This window comes from Phycodurus eques, chromosome 1 (genome assembly GCF_024500275.1).
Source record: "Phycodurus eques isolate BA_2022a chromosome 1, UOR_Pequ_1.1, whole genome shotgun sequence".
Taxonomy (NCBI): Eukaryota; Metazoa; Chordata; class Actinopteri; order Syngnathiformes; family Syngnathidae; genus Phycodurus; species Phycodurus eques.
In genome coordinates this window covers 6,500,020-6,512,515 of record NC_084525.1, presented here as the reverse complement: position 1 = coordinate 6,512,515, position 12,496 = coordinate 6,500,020, and the positions used below count along the sequence as shown (strand labels likewise).

Sequence of the window (12,496 nt, the reverse complement as noted above, 5' to 3'; positions counted from 1 at the left end):
CTTGTTTTATTTACATTCCAAACAGTCTCAAAAAGACTCTCTAATGAGACTAAATTGTTTGTTTCAGCCCGTCCATAGGATGTCCATTGTGGCTCATTGAGTTATTGAAAGTGCATAGGAGTGTGTATCAGTACATGAAGCATCGGTCCACTTTTGTATGCCTGTTATGCACATTCGGTTTATTATTGACTACTCGGACCCGCACGGGCAGTAATTAAAATTCCCTGCTGTGCGTGAACTCAACAACGAGATGATTCCAGGTCCGCGCTGATCGACCGCGTTGCGTGTTTGAGACAGACTGAATCAATGGAACAAATTGAAAGCCCTTTGTGCAAACTGCCCTTTTGTCAGTGTCAATGGAGCACTGGGTATCGATCGGTGGTTCTGTGGTGACAGAGCCATCACGGTACATCTTGAATAGAGAGCAAAGGATGCATGCATGCTCACTGGTGACAGGAAAACGCGAGATCTTATGCTGATTATATGTTGATTTCATAATTTCTTTGCATACATGGACAAACAAATATTGGACGGACACTTTTTTTCAATTGTATTTCATTTCATAAAATAGAAGAAAAAAATAGACATGTTCACATGAAAACACGAAACCGAGAGAAGAATAGTTTATTTTCTGCCCATTCTTACAGAAAAATAACGTTTCATGTCTAAATTTCCCTTTTAGCCTCTCTATTCAAATAAATCCGTCCAGGTCTTCGTAATGATTTTTAACCTATGTCACAGACTGCTATCTTAACCATTTCATAATTATTTAATACATTTGATAAATGAGCTTTTTAAATATATTAATTGACTCGTTTCTTTGTTGAGGTTGTTCGAGAACATTACCCATTTCACTACTATATACTCATTTCCATCACTTTGGTTCTAAATCTTGGTATTATAAAGACTTCTGTACCTTTCAAACTGTAGTTGCTTACTCTTTTTTGAAACTTGTTTTTTAAAAATATTTATTGGTAAAATATTTTATTAGCCTTGTAAAAACAATTATATATTAAAAAAAAACAAAAAACTAAATTGTGGAATAGCAACACTTTATATTTTAAAAATGATTTTCAACGTTCTGTTTTGTGAAACAAATATAGGTTATACCTTGTACGTAGGTTTGCACGTTGACCCGCTGACTTCTGCATAGTAGGTCCAATTATGGAGCAATCATTACATTGCACAATGTTAACAATGCACAATTATTTAGTTTAAGTTGTATTTTATGTAATACCACATTGGCATTAGCTATTTTTCCTTTTGTATAATTTATATTTGACTTCCGGGTTAATCCCACGATGTACACTTTTTATCTCGCGGTACGACAAAACAAATGACCTTGTGAGCTCGTTGGTTGTTTCTGACAGCTGCAATCAGAGACCAGTATCCTCTTAGTTGACCTCATTGTGAGCGCCGTTTGCTTACTGCGTGTTCTCTTGCATCTCATTCCCATTGTAGGAAACACGATGGGAGTGAGCCCAGAATTTGTGCCGCACTAGAGCCTCCGCTGTTCCAGCCAAAGCTCCCGTACAGCGCCGTGCCAACCCACAAGGTAGGTGGCCGTTACATGCAAACAGAACACGATAGTCTTCTTTTGAACTGCAGTGGTGCCTTGAGATACAAGTAACCAATCTTAAGAGTTTTTTCAGGTATGCGCTGTCATTCGTCTGATTTTTTATTATTTTTTGTTGTTGTTGTTGTTGCTTGGACTTGTTCGCGTAAACTTATTCGAACACTGAATGGTGGCAGTGAACTCAGTTCATCTGCGTTCACAATTAGCAGCACTTTGGCTAATAGTGAACAATTCATCAAAAAAAAAAGGCTTCAAAATGTTGAATGCTTACGTTTACTGTCAAACTAAACATAAAACAAAGAGAATTACACGTGCACTTCAATCACATAGCTTTGCCTTAGGGAAGTCTGCTTCTACAGATTAATGCTATCAAACAATGCTAACGTTTAACATTGTTAGTTGTGGTTCTAGATGCGACATCTTTGAACACAAACAAAGGTAGGTGGATAATACAACAATACTCACAGGCATATATTCTTCATCCTCTATGAAAAATGACTAATATTACATTCAATCACGACGGATAAACTGTTTAATTTACATTCCATTGAATTCTGTTATCTTTCTGATATTAAAAAGCACAATATTAAAGAGTGCTATTTTTCTTTATTAAAATCATTTTTTAATGTTGAATAATGAATGGAATTTCCGCTCATTAATGGCATTTCCATTCATTTCAAAAGGTGAGTTACGTGCGTGGTCACATTTGGAAATAGACTCACGGCTTAAGGCACCACTGTATTCCAAAGTCAGCAAACCTGAAACTCAGTGACGATGAGTCACTTTATATTGGCGTTATAAAGTGTTATTTATATGCAGTTCTAAGCTACTAGCTAATTAATTTTCCCATCAGTATGAGGCAGCTAATCATTTTTCACGTTTTTTTTTCTTTATGATAATATAATATTTAGACTATAATTGATTTATATAAATATACTTTTGGATCATCCGTTTGTTTTGTTTTTTTTCCACCGTCACACTTCGTATCTGATCCATTTCCTCGTCGTTCTCGCTAGACAGAACATCTTATCATTAATAACCAGTGACTGGCATGGGAAAGCTGCCAGGGATATTTTGGGAGCACCGAGAGTGAAAGGAGCTGAGCTTCGTGGTGATTAAAAGAGGATATGATCGCATTCGTGTTGGATTGGTTTCGTAAGGCCCCTCCAACTTTGGAAAGGGGCTTACACGACTGACTTGATCTAAGGAGAGCGCCGGGAAGAGAGAGGGATTAAAAGAGAATTTGGATCTAGTTGTTCCACATTCCCGATGTTGTTGATGCACTTCTTACCATCTGTAGCCTCCTCTGACAGTTCATTTGACTTTAGGGGAAAGATTTGGGGGGGGGTTGTGTCTGTAGTCTACAGACTGGTTCCAGGTATTTATCATTTGGCCTACATTTTCTGAGCTATCATGTAATAGTTCCGTTTAATTTGTGTAGTACTAAGCTGAGTTGCCTTCTTGCTACAGTTGTGCGGCTCAATGATTTTAGCCTCCATTTTCTCTTCTCCCGATTGGTTTGAATGCAGGTAACCTCGGCATGACTCCACTGACTGTCTGCAGCCGTTGTACACCTCTAATGCGACGTTTTCCAACCCAGCAGCGGCTGGTGGAGTTTTCTCCAGTGAGGGGCTATAACCAATAAAATAGAAATACAATGGCAACTTGAGATACGAGTGTCCGTGACTTGCGAGCTTTTTTTAAATACACGAAGCAAAATTTGAGATGTGTTTGTTTTTGTCAACCTCTAGACTGACCCTTATGCTGAAATGAAATCTTTATTTTCCCCGTTTTTTTCATTTTTTTTCCAAAATGGCTGCGTGCATTGCTTTCCAATGCGTGTCAACTTCATCAAATGATTGCACGTGGTTTTCAAAATGTTTTTACGCTCCCCCATGAGCGCACCCTGGTAAAACAAATGAGACGCTCCATCAACTAAAACCATTCGCCGTTACATGGAACATTTGACCTCGCCGCAACATACATATAGTTATTTGACGATGATGCGGAAAGACCGCAATAATAACAGATAATGGAATGCATTGATTGTAACATCACTTTAATCAGAGCCGACGGCAAACCAGGTCAATCTGCAATTAACCCCAGCGGTTCTTATGGTTGCTGCTTTATTCATGCTCGAATGTTACACAGAGGTCCTCGTTATGCACACTTCCTGGTGATGAACTCGTTTAATTGCTACGTGTTCGTGATTGCCACGCAGATTCGAACGGGTATAAAACACGCAATTAGTGTGATGACAAAGATGATCCTGCCTGCGGTTTGCCTTGGAATGAACGATCCCAAATAAGCCTGCTGGAATTACATGGCACGAACAGCTGAACCTAAAATAACATCACATCAGCAGCTGGAGGACAGTGTAGGTGTCCTTGCGTCATGTTACATCACGTAATGATCTGTCTTGTCTGCTGCACTGAGGATCACACACTTGCTCTCTACTGGCCACTTCAGTGTCAGAGATGAGTTTCTATTTATTGTTCTTATTGCATCTTTAAATCTGGAATTCATCATAACATTGACGGAAAACAAAGCCGCTTGGTTGACTTACATGCGTTTCGTCAGTTTTGTCTATTAAAACTACTGCCGCATGCACACACGGCTCGTCACCATGGCAACAATATTTCCCCCCCCCCATCCAATACTATTTTAGGGGCAGCGAGGGCACCACCAGATAATAGTGTTCATTGTTTCTATTCTAATAATGTGTGAGATGTTTAATAAGGGCAACACGATGGTTAAGTCGTTAGCACATCTGCCTCACAGTACTGAGGTTTAACCTTTGAATCTCACATTTTAAGTGTGGCTTTTTTTTCTCCAGGGTTCCTTCCACATTCCGAAAACATTCATGTTAGGTTCATTGAACACTTCTAGATTGAATGTGCGTGTGAATTTGTCTATGTGTGCCTGCGATTGTGTGATGATGTATGATGACTGAAATAATTTACTCACAAATTGACTTCATCAGTACAGTAATCAGCTGATATACTCGCTGGAAGCCATGAGTTATTCTGCTGCATGCATGGGGTCAGATTGTACCGGCAAATTTGCTATGTCCACATCTGTGATGGGTTAAATGCAGAAAGAATTTTGGGTGCATGTGTTCATGACAATAAAAGATCATTCTTATTTTTACGAAAAACAGTAACATACTGGCATATCCTGCAAAATTTCCAGAACCCACAATTATCCTACTGTCGCGTACAGTCATCCAAAATACAGTAATATACTGTTAAATAAATTACCAACACTTACCGTTAAATTATGGTAACATACTGTTATAACATACCATAATACTGTGAAATTATGCAACATGATGCACTCCATAGTACGGCGATATACTGTTAAAATAAAGGCGCGCTGTTACGTAAATCACGGTGACAATGCTGCAATCCCAAAATCCACTACTGTACTGTCAAAATCACATTACGGCAATTGCACTGTAAATTACTGGCATCCCTGCTTCCAATTTACTTACTTGATTTACTACAACAATGGAATTGGGAATAACCTTTCACAGGTAAAAATATTTTTGGGGCACTTTTGTCAAATGTTCTGTATTAATAGCACATGCTTTGGTGTTGCGAAAAAGTAGTTGGATAGACTTCCCAATGTTTAAACAGGAACTGATGCCCTAAGACCTGGGCAGTTGATCATGTCAGAGGTTTTACGAGGAGAGGAGCTCCACCTCTGGAGTAGATGTAGGCGTGAGTGCTCTAACTTCAGTTAGGTGGTGTGACTCACCGTGCCAAAAGCAGCTCAGATGGGACACCGCTGTCGTTGCCTGCAACCTCAGATCAACTTTGACTAACCGACAAGCTGCTTCGAGTGTGGATCTATAAGAATGTTTGATGTGACGCGTGGTCACGGAGCCGGTGAACTGGTTAACGGCCGTGGTCTCATAGAAAGGTCGATTTTCATTGCAGCATCTTTGAAGCATTGAGCTTGTTTGAAGAAATATGGCGAAAAATCCCAGTATCTCTTCTGCACTGGTGACTCGGGCTCACTGGAACAAACCCAGGCATGTAAGTATTTTTATTCACAAGCATAACTACAGAGATGGCAGTCGTTGAAATTTGGCGACAGTCTCAGCTGGCATTTGCTGATCTGATTTCAGGCTGAAGATATGTTAGCGTTGAAGTCAGGTGTTTTATTTTGCATGGCGACATTCTCGGAGGTTTAAAGGCAAATCTAAATGAGCGGCAAACACTTTAGGGCTCATGCTTCAGCCTACAGATGAAGTGTATGCGCTGTTACTCTGATCTCTCGTTAACATGGTGCACGTCAGCTTCTATTTACCTTCAGAGCTTGTGGCAGACTATTGTTTGCACATGGTGGAGGACTTTAGGTGTACTCACACTGAAAGCTAGGACACAATCGCTCTGTACACTAACGTTTTAACGGGCTGAGCTGGCCTGCCTTCACCCCACATGGACTGCAGTGCTGTCATAAAGTGGTCAGCAGACGCATGTGGAAATTTGGACAGATAGACTTGCCGGGTTTGCCTTGTTTGGCAAATGTCATCAATAAGGCATTCACATAAACATCACTCTGAACTTTTCTTAGTTGTTCGTCACACAAAGAGTTAGTCGTAACAGGAAACGCTACTACGCCGAAGGACGGCTCTCTCTGGTCTAAATTCATCCGGATGTATTGTAGATTGGAGAATGTATCTGGTAAAAGTTGAATAATACAGTGGTGCCTTGAGATACGAGTAGAAAAGTCCTTTTTAGCTTAATGCTAACAGACGATGCAAAATGCCAGAGAAGGGCTACCAAATAGCACCGGTGAACACAAATGGTGGAGCAGCACATGCAGACAGATAATATCCTCTGTGGCTTACTGACCTTAGTTGTGACATTTCAGTGTACTGTATATCAGTATGCCTGTAAATACACACGTGGCCACACAAGAAGGAGCCGCACAATATCCACTGAATTGAAGCAAAAAAATGAGGCCAAGGTAGTTTCATTCTTTACATGGTATTATGTCGTTACTTTATGTTTTCATATTACAATACTTTAGAGTGCTGTTTGTATTGTTAAAAACACATTCCAAAAATATGTATGTGTTTTCCTTGGTAGGCTGGAATAGATTCATGGCATTTCCATTCATTTCAATGGGGAACATGCATCTCAAGGCACCACTGTAATCTTTGACATCATCGAGGTACTGGTCTAATCTGTTGTTTTCATTATTTCAACACATAAACTACCCGATGGACCAAATGGTAGAGCGCATGTTGAGTGCACACACAGCGAGGCAGCGCCAGCCTGGCAGTGCCAGAGCTGATTTGGGCACGAGTGATCACCGTCGGCGTGACGTCAGTGCGAGAAGCAAATTAACTTCAGCACTCAAGCGAAGAGCTCAAAACATTTCTTCTCCTCTCTCCAGACTGCAGAGTTATTTGAAATGATTGAAAAGATGCAGGTAAGGGGATGCGCCCGTTGCGACATTTTCTTAATCATCCCAGCTACTAACTCGGCATCAGCGTGCCTCCTCTCTACTCCGTCTTGAATTGCGGTTGTTCCTGAGTTTAGATGACATTGCTTTGTTAACCTTGTTTGTCACTGCACAGTCAGTTTTTTTATTTTTATTTTTTTATCTTACTTCATAAGACCTCCCCTGGTCTCTGAAGGCTTCCAAGCTATGTTTGTTTTAATCGAGCAATCTGGAACATGACAAATAAAGAGTTTTAAAATAGAGCTCACATTTTGCCGCGTCTGTGCGTCATCAATTCATATGTCGGCAAACATTTCATCATCAAATAATTCAATGAACTACTTGCGTGGTAATCTTTTATATCTGGCGTAACTGAATATATTTAAGAGAGGCGGGCCTCTTTAAGAAGAGGTGTATTGAAATGCTTAGACAACTTAATGCAATGAGATTCTAAGAAAATAATGATAATAACAATCAAGCAGTCAATCAATCAGTTTCAATTCATAACAACAAATTTATCGTCTACGATTTTTGTAGCTTATTTAGAGAGTTTTGGAAGTGCGGAATCCAAAGATCACATTGGTTTTGCTTAGGTCAACTTTTTGAACTAAGGCCACATGTGTTTGTTTACCTGTACAGGTAGCTTTAGAGGTTATTGATCTGAATTTTGAAAGATGATTTTACTGGTACTTACTTTTGTCAATGTCTACTATTCAATTTACAGTCAGCAAAGTTTGTGACATTTGATTAATAAACTTTTAACAACTTGGCATAAAAACCTGACCCGAACAGCATAAACGGATGTCATTTTCGGATTCAGCGATACAAAATTGTCTGAAATCAATTGAAAAAAACAGACAATTTAAATTTTTATTTTTTTTCAACCCAGTGTAGTAGACTGAGAAATATTGATTTCGATTTCTATAACACTTCTTGCGTACATCTTAGCAACAACTGCATCATACCAAAAGCAGTTTCTCAAGTAACACATTACAGAGGTCCCTCGCTTTTCACGGCTTCCCAGCATTGTGTTTTTTTAAATTTAATTTTATTGAACTTATCTCGTGGATTGTTCGCTAAATTGTAGGGTTTTGCGGTGATCATTTTTGCACACGGACTGTTACTGCAGACTCACCTAGCGGCAAGCGTGAGCCAGGAGGAAAGAGTGCGTAAAAGACAAAGGATGTACAATGTTTGGGATAATTTCATATTTAATAAAATAAGATAAAGAGCAATGAGCCTATTGCAAAGCATAACTGGCTTACAACTGCACCTGTATGGTAAAGTAAACATTAGCTAATTTAATATAGCCTACTGATACTAGTTAGAACCAATTGCACTTTTTGGCACAGGTAGTCAAGGATAGACACAGTTGCCGGTGCACTTTCAATCATTTTATTAAACAAATGGTAACAAAAAACTAAAAACAAAAACAAAAAACACATTCACACTCGACCTGGCGTTTGCCACACCTGACGTCGAATCACTCAACACACACTGGCAAACGATTTAGTCAGTTCACCGCCAGCCAACTACGGCATTTGCTGACTCTGAAGGTCACACGCATTCAGTCACAGATGTAATACTGCATAAATGTAAAGGTGGCAACCCCAACTGGACAAAAATAATACCTGCACGTCACGTTCTTATTGTATTTGGTATTATGCATGAAGCTTTAAAGCAAAAGATAATGTCGCTACTTCCCGGAATTTGTCTATCGCAGGGTTGGTCTGGAATGTAAACCCCGCAATAAACGAGGGATGACCATCTTTAAATTGAGCATTGCTATTTGCATGACAGTTTTTCTAACGTAGCCCTTCCCAATGTTATAGCAGTTGCCTGTGCATTCCTGCCTTCTCTCTTTGCCACTTCCAACAGATGCTTCAGCGTGGAGGCGTCATCTTTTTAATGCCCCTAGCCTCACTGCCCGCACTCGCTCCATGCGCTCTTGACTCTTCTGTCACCCAAACGTTCGCTCTTTACCATCCTTAACCGCTCTCTGTCTGTATGCTTCCACCTGTCCCTGCCTAACTTTTTTTTTTTTTTTTTTTTTTTTTTGCGCTTTGTTGCCCGCTGTGCACCCTTGGAGAAAACCACCTTGTCATGTTGTTCCTGGTGTCACTTTTCTGTTTAAGTTCAGGTTGATAAATGACTTGTCGCCCATCTGTTTTTTCTCCTACATCTCGCAGGGGAACAGGATGGATGAGCAGCGATGCACCTTTCCACCTCCACTCAAGGTATGACTCTCCACGCAGACAGCGGGATATTAATCATACAATGCGACTGTGACATTAATAGTACATCAAGTCTTGTAGTTATTTTACAAAGAGTTGCTCCAATTTATTATCATTTAGTCAAATGTGACCCCAGTGCAAACATTATTAACCTGCAAGTTTACAAGTTTCTCAGTAACAGCAGCAACATGAATAATGAATAATCAATTCACGATTCATGTTCTTGTTCATCTTGATATGAATCTTTGATGACGAACCAAAGCTCTATTTTCAGACCGAGGAGGACTACATTCCCTACCCAAGTGTCCACGAGGTAGGGTGCAGCACTTCCATCTGTTGCTCGTGTATGATTCTGGTTTTTTTTTTTCGTGTTACCTTATTCCTGAGACGCCATCAATAATTTTGTGTCTTAGCTAAAAAAAATTAAAAATACATATTTTTAAACAAAAACGTTTTGTGACAGGTTTTGGGAAGGAAAAGCCCCTTTCCTCTCATCCTTCTGCCGCAGTTTGGCGGTTACTGGATTGAGGGAACAAATCATGAGCTGGGTAGTAGTCTGGACTCATTGGAGCCACTTCAGACTTTGTCCCCGGACACCCGCACAAAGCTGGAATGTAACACAACGGCAACACTCTACCGCAAACACTTTCTGGCAAAGGTTTGTCACAGTGTTCACGACAGAATTAGGCCACTTTTGTTATCACTTGACCTTTTTCACTTCATGCAACCAAACCAAGAATCAGGTTTGTGACCTTTTATTGCAGTGATGTCCAAATTTGGAAAAGGAGGGTCACTTTATCTCGAGTTTGTCAAACATGCTACAACCAATCCAATATACTGGAGCTCAGCATTTGCGTAACAGTTAAAAGTATTGAAATGGGAAAAAAACTCTAACACTCACTTTTTGTTATCGGTGACAATGCCGAAAGTTTTACTGTAATCTCTTCTAACATTCAGTGCTTCTCTTTTGTTCCTTTTAAAAATAAAATTAAATCTTGTAACATTGACATTTTCTACCTTAAAAAAAACCGATGTTTATTTCAAGATAATGATGAGCCTCAAATGATCATTGTTATTTTGAGTGGTTTTACAACGTGTTTTAAGCTTACACTACAGTGGTGCCTTTAGATACGGCTGACCCGACGTATGAGTTTTTCACTTTAAAGAAAAGATATTTGAACGAATATGGTGCAAAAACACGTGGACAGATAATACAACAATACTCTCAGGCTTATATTCTTTATGCTCTGCGAAGAACCCCCCACTAATATTAGTGCAGATTACTGAGTCACTTACAGTCGTTGAGTGAAGCTCTCCCGGTGGCCAAGTCACAGACGGAGCCACAATGAATTGATCATGATGCACAAACTGCATCATTCTTTACATTCTCTTGAATTATGTTATGACTATATGTTCAATTAAGTACAAAATTATAGAGTTCTATTTTCCTTATTGAAAAACACATTACAAAAGTGTTTATTGTGTTTAGTTGGAGGCAGAACGGTTAATGGCATTTCCATTCACTTCAATTGGGAAAGATGATTTGACATATGAGTATTTTGAGTTTAGAGCTTGGTCTCGAAAACAAATGAAACTCATATCTTGAGGCAGCACCGTACTCAAAAACTGTTCAATGCGTTCAAATGAGCACAATTCCCCTCAGAGAGGACTTCACAATCAATTTCACTTTGTGCTCATTACAGTAATGTCATGGATAAGCAATTGTCTGGCAGCAAATGGCCTCAATGTGCATTTTTCATGCACTTCTTCAAGTGAAGATACATGAAGGCTCACCACCTGTTCTTGTGAGCGCATAATATGAACAAATCGGATCTGGATGTGCACGCTGAGGATGTGTACGCTGTGTGTGTATCCAAGCATGATATATTGTAACCTTACCCTTGCCTGTGCCCTCAGGAACACTTTAATTACTATTCAGCAGACAGCGCCCTCGGACATCTGGTGTTCTCTTTAAAGTACGACGTGATTGGTGACCAGGAGCATCTCCGGCTAATGCTTAGGTAACACATCCACGTTGCAGAGAAGTCCGGGTTCAACCGGTCAAAACAGAAGAAGTCGAATCAGCTGCCTAAAATGTTCAGTATTCAGTGCATCAACACATCCCACTCTAACAGAGTGTTATCACAAAAGTCATAAACCATGAAAGAGTGTCAACAGAACCGTCATTTCCACAGTAGGGCAACAGATGGACTATTTAGGCCAGTGAGTGGGTGGGGATGGAGCGAGCGAGAGGGGAAGGGTGGGGAAGTTTGATAATGGCTCCTACCGGATCCTCTCGATCTCATCTGAGAAATGTTGCATCATATTGATATGCGGATTGTTTTATGACCTGGCCAGGACCAAACAAAAAACGTACCACGATGTCATCCCCATCTCCTGCCTGACTGAGTTTCCCAATGTGGTCCAAATGGCCAAGGTGAGTTTTTTTTAGATTTTTATTGTTTTTATTTTTTCCCAAGGCCGGCCACAACAGTTTATCTGACCTGTCCGACTTATTTATCCCAAGCTTGTTTGTGAGGAAGTCAACGTGGACCGCTTTTTCCCAGTGCTTTATCCTAAAGTAAGTTAATAACTTTTTAATTGCTAATGCTGCTGCTGCTTATTCCTTTTCCATTCCCACACGTCCCTTGATGCTCTTTTTACAGGCCTCACGACTTATTGTGACCTTCGATGAGCATGTCATAAGCAACAACTTCAAGTTTGGGGTTATTTATCAAAGGTTTGGCCAGGTGAGGGATAAAGTTTGAATTTGAATGAACTCACTCACTGCCATGAGCGTTTATGGACGTCAGTTGGAATCCAAGAGTTTACTGCCACCAATGTATATATATGTCAAGTGCGTTTTTCAATGGGCAGGCAGAGAGTATGTATGGGTGTAGTATAAGCAGAGTATGTGTCGCGGTAGGTAGTAGAAAGTGTGTGTCGCAATCATGAGAAATGATGTTCAGGGAGTGAATTTTGAACGGCATGCTAAAAGCCCACTGACGTTCATAATTGTTATCCATTTATCAGTCTGTTTTTTGTTGTTTTAAGTCAAGTCACCATTCCGCCTGGTGTCACCATTTGGTGTTTCTTTTTCCGCCACATGGTGAGAAGCCGGTGCTTTGGACAAAAACAACCTAACATTAGAAACAAAATTGTATTCTGAAAAAAAGAAGAGTCTACTGTCTTTTGCTAGGTTTGGTGTTTAGATTATCGCAGAACACAA

At 40.0% G+C, this 12,496-nt stretch overlaps 1 protein-coding gene across 11 annotated transcripts in view; it reads left to right on the top strand.

Moving 5' to 3' along the window:
• rap1gapa (RAP1 GTPase activating protein a) overlaps positions 1-12,496 on the top strand; it is a 57,457-nt gene that overhangs the window by 27,914 nt on the left and 17,047 nt on the right. For 9 of the 11 annotated variants that reach the window (XM_061674726.1, XM_061674717.1, XM_061674708.1 and 6 more), the window contains 9 exons: positions 1,462-1,555; positions 6,986-7,021; positions 9,223-9,270; positions 9,542-9,580; positions 9,731-9,925; positions 11,185-11,288; positions 11,626-11,704; positions 11,795-11,848; positions 11,934-12,017. In XM_061674726.1, the coding sequence (XP_061530710.1) occupies positions 1,462-1,555; positions 6,986-7,021; positions 9,223-9,270; positions 9,542-9,580; positions 9,731-9,925; positions 11,185-11,288; positions 11,626-11,704; positions 11,795-11,848; positions 11,934-12,017 (733 nt within the window). Of the gene's footprint in view, positions 1-1,461; positions 1,556-6,825; positions 6,915-6,985; positions 7,022-9,222; positions 9,271-9,541; positions 9,581-9,730; positions 9,926-11,184; positions 11,289-11,625; positions 11,705-11,794; positions 11,849-11,933; positions 12,018-12,496 lie in introns of all 11 variants that reach the window. The other 2 variants (XM_061674678.1, XM_061674698.1) reach the window with 2 other exon arrangements.